At 49.7% G+C, this 14,846-nt stretch overlaps 1 protein-coding gene across 6 annotated transcripts in view; it reads right to left on the bottom strand.

Moving 5' to 3' along the window:
• The window catches only part of PIP5K1C (phosphatidylinositol-4-phosphate 5-kinase type 1 gamma), a 40,285-nt gene that overhangs the window by 1,510 nt on the left and 23,929 nt on the right, over window positions 1–14,846 (bottom strand). The window contains exons 12-18 of one of the 6 annotated variants that reach the window (XM_033136653.1): window positions 12,884–13,045; window positions 10,870–11,008; window positions 9,913–9,945; window positions 8,053–8,157; window positions 6,280–6,412; window positions 3,092–3,166; window positions 397–483 (exon numbers count right to left, since the gene is read on the bottom strand). In XM_033136653.1, coding sequence (XP_032992544.1) covers window positions 397–483; window positions 3,092–3,166; window positions 6,280–6,412; window positions 8,053–8,157; window positions 9,913–9,945; window positions 10,870–11,008; window positions 12,884–13,045 — 734 coding nt within the window. Of the gene's footprint in view, window positions 1–396; window positions 484–3,091; window positions 3,167–5,661; window positions 5,713–6,279; window positions 6,413–8,046; window positions 8,158–9,912; window positions 9,946–10,869; window positions 11,009–12,883; window positions 13,046–14,846 lie in introns of those variants that run through there. The other 5 variants (XM_033136657.1, XM_033136654.1, XM_033136655.1 and 2 more) reach the window with 5 other exon arrangements.

Here is a 14,846-nt window from a genome sequence, read left to right as displayed (position 1 = left end):
ACTTTGGGGTTTTCATCAGCTGTGCGCCATAATCATCACAATTATAACAAGCAAAGGCTTAACATATCTCGCTTTGCATGTCATGAGTCTATCTCGTATATTAAACTCCAGTAGCTAATGAAAACAATTGCTTACATAAATGGACTTTTCCACGATATTCTAATTTTTCGCGTTTCACCTGTATACACGCACGCTGTTGTTTCGACCAAGCGGTTTGTTGTGCAAACCGCTTTTGTGTGGCTACCCACAGCAATACAGGAAAAATGTTGGGAAAAATGAAGCAAGCTTTTGGGGACATGCAACGAGTCCGTTTCAACAGGACACAATCACGAGAAGGAGCCTCCCCCCCCCCGGCGACCCACACGGTTATCTCATGCACGCACCCCGGCGACTTACTGTATCGCTCTCCTCGTCGGAGACAGAGTGAATCTGAGTGTTATAATGGAGCGGCGAATAAACCCAGCTCCTTTCGTCTGTTGGCTGCTGCACAGCAAAGCAAGAGCAAAAACAAGCAGGAAAGGAAAACGGAGAAAGAGAAAGAGAGAGACAGACAGATGAGAATAAGGACAGTCAGGAACACAACTGCGTAGCAGGAAAGAGAAAGAGACAGCTCAGAGCACAGGGCAGCCTTCCTCCAAACAAAGGGGAGCCTATCAGATATTTCAGGGCTGTGGCTTCCCTATCCGCTGGCCTCGAGAGGGGAGACGGGAGCCCCCCACCCCTTCTGCAAAACACACAAGAAGAGTCTGGGTACAAGTTTCTACTTTGCCTTAAGTAGGAATACAGCACAACTGGGTTCGAGTCCTGCTGGAGGTGCAACAGCTGGGATACAGCAGAAAATTCTGGGGAGATTTAGCCGTGGAAGCCATGGAAGCATTAACTGGCCGCACATTCCTCTATAATTTAACTATTCGGCTACGTTAAGGGAAACTGTGCCAACAGAGGGCAAGGGAATTCACGCGGCATCTCTTAACCTGCCGCCAGAATTATCATTTGCCGAAATATTTGGAATTGTTGATATATGGTGGAAATCGATAAAACCTGTATTTATTTGTGTTTTGTTTTTGTTTTTTTAAAGGGGTGTGGGGAGGCAGGGAGGAGAGAATGAGAATACCATCCATGAGAGAATGGATAACTAAAAAATATGGAAACGTATATGGCGAGGGCCAGCAACAAGGCGATGTCTTTATTAGGGAGTCTTTTTATTAAGTACCGGAGTATAAGATACAGGATAACGTAAACCCACCTGTGAATCTTGCAATGTATGTTTAAGTTCCGGATTCCCCCCCCCTCTTATTTTATTCAGCACCTGTTATTTACACTTTATTACGTTTTATTATACAGGTGAAACCTGAAAAATTAGAATATCGTGGAAAGGTTCATTTCTTTCAGTAATTCAACTCAAAAGGTAAAACTAATATACGAGATAGACTCGTGACATGCAAAGCGAGATATGTCAAGCCTTTATTTGTTATAATTGTGATGATTATGGCATACAGATGATGAGAACCCCAAATTAACAATCTCAGCTTTGGGGTTTTCATCAGCTGTGCACCATAATCACCACAATTATAACAAGCAAAGGCTTGACGTATCTCGCTTTGCATGTCATGAGTCTATCTCATATACTAAACTCCAGTAGCTAATGAAAACAATTGCTTACATAAATGGACTTTTCCACGATATTCTAATTTTTCGAGTTTCACCTGTAAATGCAAACCAAAAAGTAAGAGCCTTTGGTATCAGGCTGGTGGCCAGCTGAAGTCCAGCGCCCGGCTGTCTCTCTAACGGCCTCGGGGGAGCCCCGAAAAGCGTGGCCGTCTCCTGCCAAGCGCTCTGGCCGTGTCCCAGGAATTACCGGGGACTCATCCGAAGCTTATTATAAAGGATAACACAGGGAAACAATGGCAGCCGACAGAGAAGGCCAAGCAACTAAGCCGGAGAGGCAACTAACTCGATTTTAAACCAGGCCGACCCTCAACACTGGCAAGCACACACCCCTAGCTTCTACAAAGCTACATGCAAGGCTTTGCAGGCAAACCGGTAGAGGCCTTCTACTAACCCAAAGAGGATGCAGAGGACCAGCGGCTCATGGGAAGCTGCTGGGATACAGTCCCCAGCAGCCCTGATTGTAGGGCTGAAAGGGACCCTGAGGGTCATCCAAACTCCTGCAATGAAATATCTCGCCCAACGTGGGGCTTGAACCCACGAACCTCAGATGAAGAGTCTCATGCTCTGCTGGGGTCCAACAGTGCTTGGAGGGCCACATAGATTATCTGCGCCCCCCCTTCCAAAATCTACGGGTGCTACTAGAGAGGCAATGAAGCTCTGAGCCTCCAAGGGAGGATTCTGAGTCTCCCCGACCCAATATTGAGAAGAAGAAAAAGAAGAAGAGTTTGGATTTGATATCCCGCTTTATCACTACCCGAAGGAGTCTCAAAGCGGCTCACATTCTCCTTACCCTTCCTCCCCCACAACAAACACTCTGTGAGGTGAGTGGGGCTGAGAGACTTCAGAGAAGTGTGACTAGCCCAAGGTCACCCAGCAGCTGCATGTGGAGGAGCGGAGACGCGAACCCGGTTCACCAGATTACAAGTCTACCGCTCTTAACCACTACACCACACTAGCATCACTGTATTGATGCTACATCTATGTGCGTGTGCATGTACGTATCTCTCACCTGAGTTTCCTCCCCGCGTACCACCAAGAATTCGCTCTCTACTACCTTGCAACAGAAATGAACGAATTTCTGCCATGGGGAAAGACCAACGTGCTCTTGATAGCGGCTTGGGGAGACCCCAACAACTAATTAGTCTGCTGTGAGCTCACTATGAAGCCATCAGCTTGTCCACTCCTCTGTCTTGCCTCGGCCTCAGTTTTCCCCATCTACGATATGGGGAGAATGCAGACCTACCTTCCAGGGCGGTTGTAGAAATACTGCAACGTGACTACATAAACTAGCTGTTTGTGTTAGGGCCGGCTAGCTTAGCACTGCGAACAACATTGGCCTCAAGTAAAAAAAAAAGGGGGTCTCTCTGCCACCACAGCCCCTGGGCATTTCGAAGCCCCCCCGCCAGCGAATTTCACTTACGTCCCCAGAGGAAACAGAGGCCGCTCGGAGCCTGCGCAGGCGGGGGGAGTAAATCCAGTACCTTCCGTCTGTGAACTGGGTGGCGCACGGGAGGGCAGATGATGGAAGATTTTGGGGGGTGGGGTGGGGTGGGGGAAATAAAGAAAGAAAGCAGGGAGAGGGAGATGGGGAAAGGATGAATGGGAGGTGGAGAAAGAAAGAAAGAAAAATAAAAAGATGATGCCGGAAGGGGTGAGAATGAATGAAACTGATGGAGGCATAGTTTTTGTAGGGGAAGAGGAGGACTGTTGCTGGAGCTCAGCTGCATGGGAAAGGTTTTGCTGGAGCTCAGGTGCATGAAGGAGGATGTTGCTGCGGCAGGCCCCCCCCAACTGCAGGAAGGCATGCAGGGATGAAACTCAGGTCGACCCCCCCCCCAAAAAAAAATCCAAGGTCAAAAAGCACTCCTCGTAATCGGCAAAAGGGCTCTGCACCCATGCCACCTGCTTCAGCCGCCCGAGGGAAGGCGATCCTTGAACCCCCCCCCCCCCGAGAAGGGGCTGGTTTTTGCTCGAGTTGCCAGACAAATTCACGGAAGGACAGGCACACACCCGCTCGAACAAGCCCAAAGAGAGGGGCCCTGGGAGTCAGTGCTGGTGCCCGAGCCAGGAAATCTCTCCCCTTCTCCCTAACAAGCCCTCGCGCCTCTGAGAAGCCGAGGTGCGAATCGCAACCAACAACCCGGGGAAAGTCAGAAACACAGCAGTCCACAAATGCCAGGTGGCCAATCCCAAACAGCAAACGTTACAATAAAGCAACCGAGGCAGATTGCGTTTCCACTTCACATGCATTTCAAACCACACGGCGCAGATTTTTTATTTTTATTTTTTAAAGAGCAAAACGAAAATCAAAACGGAGCTGATTCCCTTCTGCGGCTGTTTGGAGAAGCTGCTGCAGAAGCAAAGGAGAAAAGGATGGGGGGGGGAGGCAGATCCGAGGCAGGATCCGGCAAGGGGTGTGTGCTGCTGCCCCCCTTTGGCTGAAAAGGCTGGGGCTGGATTCACAGAGGGGCACAAGCAAGGAAAGGGGCCGAACCCAGCCCTCTGGGGCTGAGACTGTTCAGCTAAAGCCGTCGAAGAGGGCCAGAGTCAATGCCAGTCCTACTCAGAGTAGCCCCGCTGTGGGCAGAACGCTAGGTACACCCAAACCACGCATTTAGAGCGTCGCTTCAAGTGGCCGTGGCTTCCTGTCCCCCAAAGGATCCTGTGAACTGTAGTTTGCTCAGGGTGCTGTGAGGCAGGCACAGGCAAACTCGGCCCTCCAGGTGTTTTGGGACTACAACTCCCATGATCCCTAGCCAACAGGACCAGTGGTCAGGGATGATGGGCACTGTAGTCCCAAAACATCCGGAAGGCCGAGTTTGCCTATGCCCTCTGTTAGGAGAAGCCCTCGTTCCCCTCGCAGAACGACAATCCCCAGAGTGGCTCGGCAGTCAACCCCCCCTTCCCAGGGAATGCTGGGAATTGTAGTTCTGCGGGGGTTTTTCCCCCTGAGAACCCTTGACGAACTACAGTTCCCAGCAATCTTAGGGGGGAAGCCACAACTGTTTAAAGCGATAAATGCGTAACGGGGATGTGGCCGTGGTTGGATATAGCCCAGGATCTTCCCCCTGCTCAGCTGGGCAGGGGGTTCAGATTGAGAGTTTGAAGGGCACAGGGGGCAGCTGGAGAACAACGGGCCTTCGAGGTGGGACTGCACAGAGGGAGCGGAGTGGAACTCCTCCTGCTTCCTTCCAGGGGTCTTCCTTTCAACGGGTCTACGAGGAGGGATTGGGAACCCAAGGAGAGCCTTTTGGATCACCCCTGTGGCCCATCTAGTCCGGCTTCCTGCTCTCACAGGGGCTGACCAGATGCCCCAACTCTCCCCTCCTGCGGTTTCCAGCAAGCGGTATTCAGCCTCTGACCGTGGACCCTCGTGGCTAGGAGCCTTCAACAGCAGCTCCTCCTCCTCTGCGAAATTTTCCCCGGCCCTCTTTCAAAGCCACGGGACATTACGCAGTTTAACGATGCGCTACGTTTAACCGCGCACACACCTTTAAAGTTCCCTGCTGGTAGAAAGCTAGGGCATCAGCGAGATGCCAGTTTTAATTACGTGCAAGGGAGTTCAGCGGCCCAAATTCGTTTGCGAAGGACTTTCTCTTATTGGTCCTGAATCTTCCGACACTCACGGCCGAATACAACTGGAAGAACGCGACCTAATGTGTCGAGGCCATTTGACTTGGGACACTGGTGCTCAGGGATTATCTCCTGTCTTGCTTAAAGAAAAAATATGGCGTCACTTCCTGTCTCACTGAAGCCACTTCCGCCCTTAACCTTGCCACTTCCTTGGGGAAATGAGTCTTTTTTTTTCTTACTTATTTATGGTGGGCATTGGAAAAACAAGATGCAAAAACAGGGTGCCATGGAGGGGCAGGGCAGGGCCGAGGCATGTCTGGTTTAAGTTCTAGCAGGTTTGGCAAAAGCGAACAGACGGGATTCGGCGTGAGAAACTGCGCCCACTCCAAACACACACACACAAGCACCCAGACTCACTTTCTCCCTGATTCAGCCTCCCTAGACTTCGTCCTCTGAACCAGATTCTGGCTGGAGAGAAAAGGAGCGAGGCCGGTTCACCGATAGCTCTTGGGAGTCATCGCCTCCTGGGCTGTCTACCCAACTCAGGGGAGCACAGCAAGCTTGCCTTATGACGAGTAGCAGCCCCCTGAGGTTTCAGGCAGCACCCCTTTCCTGGAAATGCCTGCGGACTCTGAACTTTCTGCGAGGGAAGCAGATTCTCTACCGCTGAGCTGTGTACTTTTATTTCGAGCAAAAGCTAACATCCTAGTCCTCATGGATCGAAATAAAGTGCCGGCTTGAACGGGAGCACAAGGAAACTGCTTTCTGTAGAGGTCAATATTGTACACAAGCAGCTCTCTGGAGTTTCGAGCCCAGGGTGTTCCCAGCCCTACCCGAAGATGCTGGGATTTGAATCCGGTACCTCCTGCCCCCCCCAAAAAAAACAGATGCTGTGCCCCCGAGCCACAGTCCGGCTGGTGTTTTTATGAACTCGAGGGGGGAAGAAAAAGAGGGAGAAGGAGGCACAGCGAGGCCAATCGCTTTTCTGAACCGCCCCGCAGTTTCCATTCGTTTTATTTATAAAACGGAACTTACAAAATATATATCCGGGACGGGGAGGTCCTCCTCGTCCGAAGCTTGGCTGGCGGGCTCGGAGGCCTGGCTGGCTGTCTCCACCTCCGCGGACGCCTTCGACAGCACCGTGGCGCAAGCCAGAGAGGTCGCCTCCCTGGAAAAGGACCAGAGGGTGAGAGGGTATGGAAAGCACAGCCTGCGTCTGGGCTATTTGAATGCAGGAGCAGCAGCCCCCCTCCCCACACTGCGACCCCTCAGGGTGGTTTCGCCCAAGCCGCAAGGCCGCACAGAGTCGGGCCACTGGCACTGTTTACACGGACTGGTAGCAGCAGCAGCTGGCCGAGGTTTCTAAGCAGCCCTGCCTGGGGACTGGTTCAGGGCCTTTCTTCTTTGCAAAGCTGAGCTCGGCCCCTTCCCAAAACCAAGTTCCTGTCCACCTGTCAACAGAGCCTGCTCAACCCTTGCTCTAGCACGGGGGGGCTGCAAAGGGACAGCGGCTTTTTGAACACTCCCCTGGGACGTTTCGCATGCATTACAAAAACGTGACTCCCACAAATAGAAAGCTTGCACATCAAAGAGAGAAGCGGCCTTTCGTTTTTTTTTTTTAAACTTGGCTAGCGTTAACCCCACTCACACCCCACCCAAAAAAATGTAGGGAAGGCTGTCAGTTTCTAAGTGCAGAAAGTATTGATCTGATGTGCAGAGATCTTTCCTATTCCAATTTATTCAAGAGGGTTCTGGAAGCTTCTTTGTGTGGAAGAAACAAGCAGAAGGTTCGTGATGTTTGGGTTATTCCTTCGGAGAAGCTGAGCCCAGCTGGCTTAAACTGCTTCTGTTATCTTTCTCTGTCAAGGTCATGCTGACTATAAAAGCAAGGCCAGAAGGAGCCTGGGTTTCCACTTTCTTTTTCTCTATCTCTTTTTCTTCCGGTGTGGTGTTCTCTACATGGTATGCTATGGTGTTAAGGTTTAGACTTATTATAAGCTATTGTAAGGGACACAGGCGGCGCTGTGGTCTAAACCACCGAGCCTCTTGGGCTTGCCGATCAAAAGGTTGGCGGTTCGAATCCCCGCAATGACGGGGTGAGCTCCCGTTGCTCTGTCCCAGCTCCTGCCAACCTAGCAGTTCGAAAGCACGCAGTGAAAGTGGAAGGTAAATGGTGTTTCCGTGAGGCTTAGTCTTAGTCATGCTGGCCACATGACCCGGAAAAACTGTCTGCGGAAGCGGAAAAACGCCGGCTCCCTCGGCCAATAAAGCGAGATGAGCGCCGCAACCCTGGAGTCGTTTGCGACTGGACTTAACTGTCAGGGGTCCCTTTACCTAAGTTTAAGTTAAGACTGCTGTAACTGGATTTCTTATGGACAGCGCCAATCCTGAATACACTGGATTTGTGACCATTATGCTCCTTTGCCTTCAGCAGCAGTAAAGCTCTGCTGGGTGAAATATTAATTGCCTCTGGTCTTAATTATTTTTAGGAATCCTGCAACATCTTTTAAGTTTCTGCTCTGCTAGCTATACGTTGGAATCTGCTCGGGATCAACACTGAGTAGAATTCCATAGCAGAGGGGCCCTCAAACAGAAACCGGACCCTCTCTCTGTGGTCTGTTTAGGTTTTCCAGACCCTTTACTACCCCGGACGCGATTCGGTTTGGCCGGCCCCCTCCTGACCGTTTTAACAGAGAAATGCCAAGGAACTAGGACATGAGATGCTTCCTGCATGCAGGGCAGGTCTTCTGCCCCCCCATGTGCCCGGAAATCTTTTGCATGCGTCCCAGCGCAGCAACTTGCCCTGACCCTGCGGCAGCCATGTCTGGGACCACGATTTCGACATCACACTTGGGCTTGAGTTCCACTGTGATTTGCTGGAGGTCGTCTTCCGCCCGGAGATGTTCGCGAGACCTGTGGGTTTGGGAGGAAAGGGTATTATTATTGGTATTATTATTATTATTGCCTTCTTTTCTATGCCGCTTTATACTTTTAAAAAAACCCTCAAAGCAGTTTACAGCATACTAAAACATCAATAAAACAATCCAAAAACAAAAAACGTTTCCGAAGAAAGTCAAATATAAAACATACAGTCAAAGTAACGTAGTTAACAGGAAACTAAAATACTATCTTAAAAGGTAAAGGGACCCCTGGCCGTTAGGTCCAGTTGTGTCCGACCCTGGGGTTGCGGCGCTCATCTCTCTTTACTGGCTGAGGGAGCCGGCGTCCAGCTTCCGGGTCATGTGGCCAGCATGACTAAGCCGCTTCTGGCGAACCAGAGCAGCGCACGGAAACGCCATTTACTTTCCCGCCGGAGCGGTACCTATTTATCTACTTGCACTTTTGATATGCTTTCGAACTGCTAGGTTGGCAGGAGCTGGGACCGAGCAACGGGAGCTCACCCCGTCATTGCGGGGATTCGAACCGCTGAGCTTCTGATCGGCAAACCCTAGGCTCTGTGGTTTAACCCACAGCGCCACCCGCGTCCCTAAAATACTATCTTACAGATTTCAAAAGAAAACATTACAAAGGTGGTCAACTGCAGAATACATATTTAACACAAACAGTTAACAAAAAGACAAACAAACCACAACTTAACATTTCAAAAGAAAACATTACTAAGTGATGTCAAATATAAAATGCACATCTAAAACACAAAATTAACTAGAGAATAAAATATCATCGTAACCGTGACACGACAGTTTGGCAGGCAGAAGAAGATGGGGCAAAAGAATCCAGTAATTAGGATTTGTTGTCAGGCCTGGCGATGTCCCTCTGGTCCTACCAGGAGCCTCTTTAGTAGAGCTGAGTGAGTCTGGTCCCCACCCCCTAGGCCAGGTGGAATCGGCCTTCATGACTCACAGCCAAGCGATGAAGCACAAGAGCACCCAGGAGACCAGAGTTGGGTTCCAGATTCCTACCGTTTCCTCCTCCTCCTCCATCAATTAAAAGCTACCCAAGATGTAGGCCATCACCGCCTCCTGTGGCAGGGAGTTCCATAGTTCCAACTACCTGGAACAGGACTTTCTTTGATCTGTCCTGAATCTTATTAAAATGTAAGCAGTCTCCGGGCAGCGGGTCTCCGGGAGGAATTTTTCCTTCCGTTGAACCTTTCGGATGGAGCCACCATGAATGTCGTACAGTCATACCTCAAGTTATGACCTCTGCGGGTTGCGTTCATCATGGGATACGAATGCGCCGAACCCAGAAGTACCGGAACGGGTTACTTCTGGGTTTGGCGATTCGCGCATGCGCAGGAGCGCCGAATCGCACCGCGCACATGTGGCGCTTCATGTTGCGTTCTGCTCATGTTGCGAACGGGGCTCCGGAACGGATCCCGTTCGCAACATGAGGTACCACTGTACTGCCTGCACTGACTTCCCAGGGTTTGGGGTCATGGGGTATTCCCGCCTGGTGGTGTACACGGTTCTCCTCCCCATTTCACCCTCGCAACAGCCCTGTGAGGTAGGCTGAGCTAAGAGATGGTGACGGGCTCCAAGGTCACCCCGTGAGCTTCCTGGCTGAGTGGGGATTCGAACCCCGGCGCTCCAGGTCACTGGCTGCAATTTATTGGGCACGTATCATGCACAAGGCACCGAGATCTGCAGATGGCCGCGATGACCCGCTCCTGGGAGACACAAACTGTTAGAGCAGAAGCACTCGACTCACCTCCCGTCGTGTCCGGAGGACTGCGTACGCCGCCTGCGAAGGAATAAGCAGGGAGTGAAAAAGCTAAAGCTTTCAGCATTGAATATTCTTTTGATCTATATACCTATTGTATGGAAGTGAACAATAGGACAACGGAAATGGACTCTACATACCCTAATGGCGACCAAGAGACCGATGTTGATGAATCGGGAGAATTAAAAATATTACCCCCTTTTATCGACGGGCTGGGAAAATGACAACACTTACAACCTAAGGGCGGGCGGCTTATGGATGTAGACTTCGTTTGGATAAGCAGGACTACGTTTGGCATCAAGTTTATACAGAACGAAGCAGGCGATTAACACCTACAGAAAGTAATACTTTGGAAGCCTAATGGAAGCCGTTCTGGAAATCTGTTCCGACTTCTGAAACATTTCGGAAGCAGCGTCGGACATTTGGGTTCCAAAAGAACGTCCGCAAACCGGAACACTCGCTTCCGGGGTTTGTGGCGTTTGGGAGCCAAAATGTTTGAGTGCCAAGGCGTTCGGCTTCCAAGGTATGCGTCAGGGTAATAACATTGTATGTATATATTTATATAAGAATGCACGTGAGTATATTACAATGCATTCTTGCATATTGTTTCTTTCTACATATTTTCGTTCTTCTCTCATTTTCCTTTCCTTTTCCTCTCACTTTATTTCTTTAAATTCTTTCAATAACATATTAATACAAAAACGGTGGCAAGCGTTCCACAGGCAGGGCGCCACTACTAAGAAGGCCCTCTGCATTAAGAGACTTTCAACACCCCTCAAAGTATGCACAAGTCCCCTCTGTTTTCCCGCAAAGGCAGTTACACCGACGAGACCCGCTAACGGCACCCTGTTTGCTGCCTTTGAAGTCCCACTCAAAGGACGGTGATCGAAAACCACCCGGAATCTGAAAAAAAGCTTATCGAGAGAGGTGCCTGGTTGCCCTTACCTGTACCTGGGCTGTTCCGACGACTCGGAAGGAGACCTCTCGGGGACGGAAAGAGAGGTGGACGAGAGGGTAGTGGCGATGGAGGCGGTGGTGGCTTCTTCGAAGGACGGAGGGGTGCAAGGGAGCAAGTCTGGCCGGCCTGTTGGGGGGGGGGGACAAAGGAGAGGACGTTTTCAGCTGCTGTAGGTCCGTTGTGGTGAGGGTAAATAAGCGTACGGAAGGGGGCTGGCGACACACACGAACACACACACCCTCTAATGACACAAGGGAAACTGAGTCCTACTCAGGGTGAAAGTGACAGCACAGCTGTCCTCTCCCCTTTCCGGAGAAGAAGTCGGTCTCGCCAGGGACGAGAAGTTGTTCTGTAAGGAGTTGAGCAGCCCCCTCGCTGCGGGGAGGTTCCCGGGAAGAAGATGGGGTGCCATCCGAGGTATTCAAATCCCCTCGCGTGGAGAGGTAACCGAAGCGGCAAGCCTGGTTCTGGTTCAGCCACGAATTCATTCGTAAGCGCAACCGCCATCTCTGGGCCCCAGAACAAAGAAGGGTCAGCTCAACTCCTTCCAGAACTACTTTCTACTAACTAATCGGAGAGGGTGTCGCAAAGAGGATTCTTACCTTCCTCCCTACTGTGGGTAACGTTAGCACCTGCAATGGCACAGTAAGAAAATTGGAGGAGGAGGGAGAGAAGAAAAAAATATTTGTGGGATGGTACTGGTATTCTGAGACACACTGTTTGCCAATACAGTAATGATACACTGGGCACAATACATAGGGTATAATATACCACTTGAATCATGGTAAAAGCTGTGAAAAGAAAATTTAAAATCTACAGCCTGCAGCTCATTAAAAGAAAACTATATGAAAATGATGTATAGATGGTGTTTAACACCTGTAAAGCTTGCTAAGATGTATAAAGGGACCCCTGACCATTAGGTCCAGTCGCAGACAACTCTGGGGTTGCAGCACTCATCTTGTGTTACTGGCCGAGGCAGCTGGCGTACAGCTTCTGGGTCACGTGGCCAGCACGACTAAGCCACTTCTGGCGAACCAGAGCAGCGCACGGAAATGCTGTTTACCTTCCCGCCGGAGCGGTACCTATTTATCTACTTGCACTTTGACGTGCTTTCGAACTGCTAGGTTGGCAGGAGCAGGGACCGAGCAATGGGAGCTCACCCCATTGTGGGGATTCGAACCACCGACCTTCTGATTGGCAAGCCCTAGACTCTGTGGTTTAACCCACAGCGCCACCCGCATGTATAAATACTCATCTAATTTATGTTGGAAATGTAAGGAAAAAGAAGGTACTTTTTCCATATGTGGTGGACATGTAAAAAGGTAAAGGGCTTCTGGGAAATGATATATAATGAAATGAACAAGATGTTCAAAAATACATTTGTTAAAAAGCCCAGAGGCCTTTTTACTTGGAATATTAGGAGATGAAGTACCAAAGAAGCAAAAGCGATTATTTATGTATGCAACTACAGCTGCTAGAATGTTACCTGCCCAGAAGTGGAAAGAAGAGACTATACCAACGAAAGAAGAATAGAGGACTAAGATGATAGACTATGCCGAAATGGCAAAACCAACCGTGAAGATCAGGCACCAAGAGGAAGGAAAATTTAATCAGGATTGGAAAAAAACTTTATAGATTATTTTAAAGAACACTGTAAGAACATGGAAACGTTAGCAGGGCTGTTGTAGCGTTTATGAACTGAAGGTAGAATCACGATGTGAAAAATAATTGGAAATTAAATGGAAAAATAAGTAGATGCAATGAAAATTATAAAGGAAAAATTGGAAACCGGGGGCGGGAGGAAGTCAATCAATGTAAATTTGGATTGGATATCTACGTATAAGAAAAATGTTATTATTAGAAAAATTGAAAATAATTAAAAGAGAGAGAGAGAGACGCTATTTGCACTAATAGGGTGCGGGGGTGCCAGAGAGCAGGTCAACCGCTAAGGAATAGCTGCAGGTGAGGGACAGAGGAGAGCCAGCAGGCGACGTGCGTTACCTTCGTCGTCTAGGGTGGGGTAGCTCCTGGCCCCCCGGAGGTCGTACTGGGCTTCATCCTTCTCCGAGGGGAGCTGGCTTGCTGAAAAGGCGGCCAGAGGGCCAGAGGGCTTGATGGCTAGCAAGGCACTCCGCCCTTTCTTCGAGGGAGAGACCCTCAGAGCTGCAATTGGGGTGGGGGTGGGGGTGGGGAGATGGAGAGCAACAGCAACGTCAGTTTGGCTCAGCGTTTGGAGAGGAAAGACGTGCAGGGACGGATCCCCTGGCTTGTGTCAAGAGCGTTTCCCAGCCCAAGGAATGCACACGGCAGATATTTATTGTCAAAAGTTAAGACTTGCAGCTCTGGAGACCTACAGGGTTCAATTTAGCGTCTAGGCCAGGCTTCCTCAACCTCAGCCCTCCAGATGTTTTGAGACTACAACTCCCATCATCCCTAACCACTGGTCCTGCTAGCTAGGGATCATGGGAGTTGTAGGCCAAAAGCATCTGGAGGACGGAGGTTGAGGACGCCTGGTCTAGGCACATATTCCCATGTTCTCAGTTTACAAAGCAGTTGGAGCAACGGGGGACCACTCTCCCTCCACCAGTTTATGCACTCTACTTGGGGCTGCCTTTGAAGGTGACCCGGAAACGACAACTAATCCAGAATGTTACAGGTAGGTAGCCGTGTTGGTCTGCCATAGTCAAAACAAAATGAAATAAAAAATTCCTTCCAGTAGCACCTTAGAGACCAGCCAGACTGGTGACTGGGAGTGGCCGCCGAGACCATATAACACCAGTTCTGAAAGACCTACATTGGCTCCCAGGACGTTTCTGAGCACAATTCAAAGTGTTGAATTGAAAGCCCTAAATGGCCTCGGCCCAGTATACCCGAAGGAGCATCTTCACCCCGGACACCGGGGTCCAGCTCTGAGGGCCTTCTGGCAGTTCCCTTCCTGCGAGAAGCCAAGTTACAGGGAACCAGGCAGAGGGCCTTCTCGGTGGTGGCGCCCGCCCTGTGGAACGCCCTCCCGTCAGATGTCAAGGAAATAAAAAGCTATCTGACTTTTAGAAGACATCTGAAGTGAGTCCTGTTTAGGGAAGTTTTTAATGACTGGCGTTTTAATGTACTTTTAAACTTTCATTGGAAGCCGCCCAGAGTGGCTAGGGAAACCCAGCCAGATGGACGGGATATAAATAATAAATTATTATTACTATTATTATTATTATTATTATTATTATTATTATTATTATCCGATCGGCAAACCCAAGAGCCTCAGTGGTCCCTATATACAACTTCTAAGGCAGGGTTTCTCAATGTCCCCAGTGTTGTTTGTGAGGGTAAAGTGGGTGGGAAGGGGAGGAGGAGAAGAAGAAGAAGAAGAAGAAGAAGAATTTTATTATTTATACCCCACTCATCTCTGGGCGGTGTACAGCACATTAAAAATTGTAAAATGTACATAACTGTCATACGCAGGTGACTGCAATTTGGGCTCATTCACACTTCCGCAAATGCTGTGCCTAGAAAGCACAAGTTCTGGCAGTTTCCCACTGGCCCACACTTTCTAAGCATGGGTCCAAGACGTTTTCCCCTTGCCCTGCTCCTTTCCAAGGGAAAACCCGCTCTTTAGTGATGTATCAGAACGAATGTCAATCCTAGGGAAAACCCAGATTCCTGTTAGCTCCCATTGAGCACTAAAGAGCAGTTTTCCCCCCAGGAGAGTGACGGAAGCAGCAGAACAAGGGAAGGTGTGGATAAGCCGGTCTGTATATACGTTGTGTTTTTATTGTTAAAATCGCTTTCGCAATAAAAATAACGCATGCTGCCCTTGAAATATCTGGGGACGGCGGGGCCAAGGAACAACGCAAATGTAATAAATGCAAGGAGAGCAATCTCCTAGCATTTGTAACCCCAAAGGGAACGTGGAGGAGATGCAAAGTCGGTTTCGGCTCGCGAAGTTTTTCTCCCCAGCGAAAGCAAACAG

Source organism: Lacerta agilis, chromosome 18 (assembly GCF_009819535.1).
Source record: "Lacerta agilis isolate rLacAgi1 chromosome 18, rLacAgi1.pri, whole genome shotgun sequence".
NCBI classification, from domain to species: Eukaryota; Metazoa; Chordata; class Lepidosauria; order Squamata; family Lacertidae; genus Lacerta; species Lacerta agilis.
The sequence above is the reverse complement of the archived record's forward strand: the minus strand, read 5'-3'. Positions and strand labels throughout refer to the sequence as shown.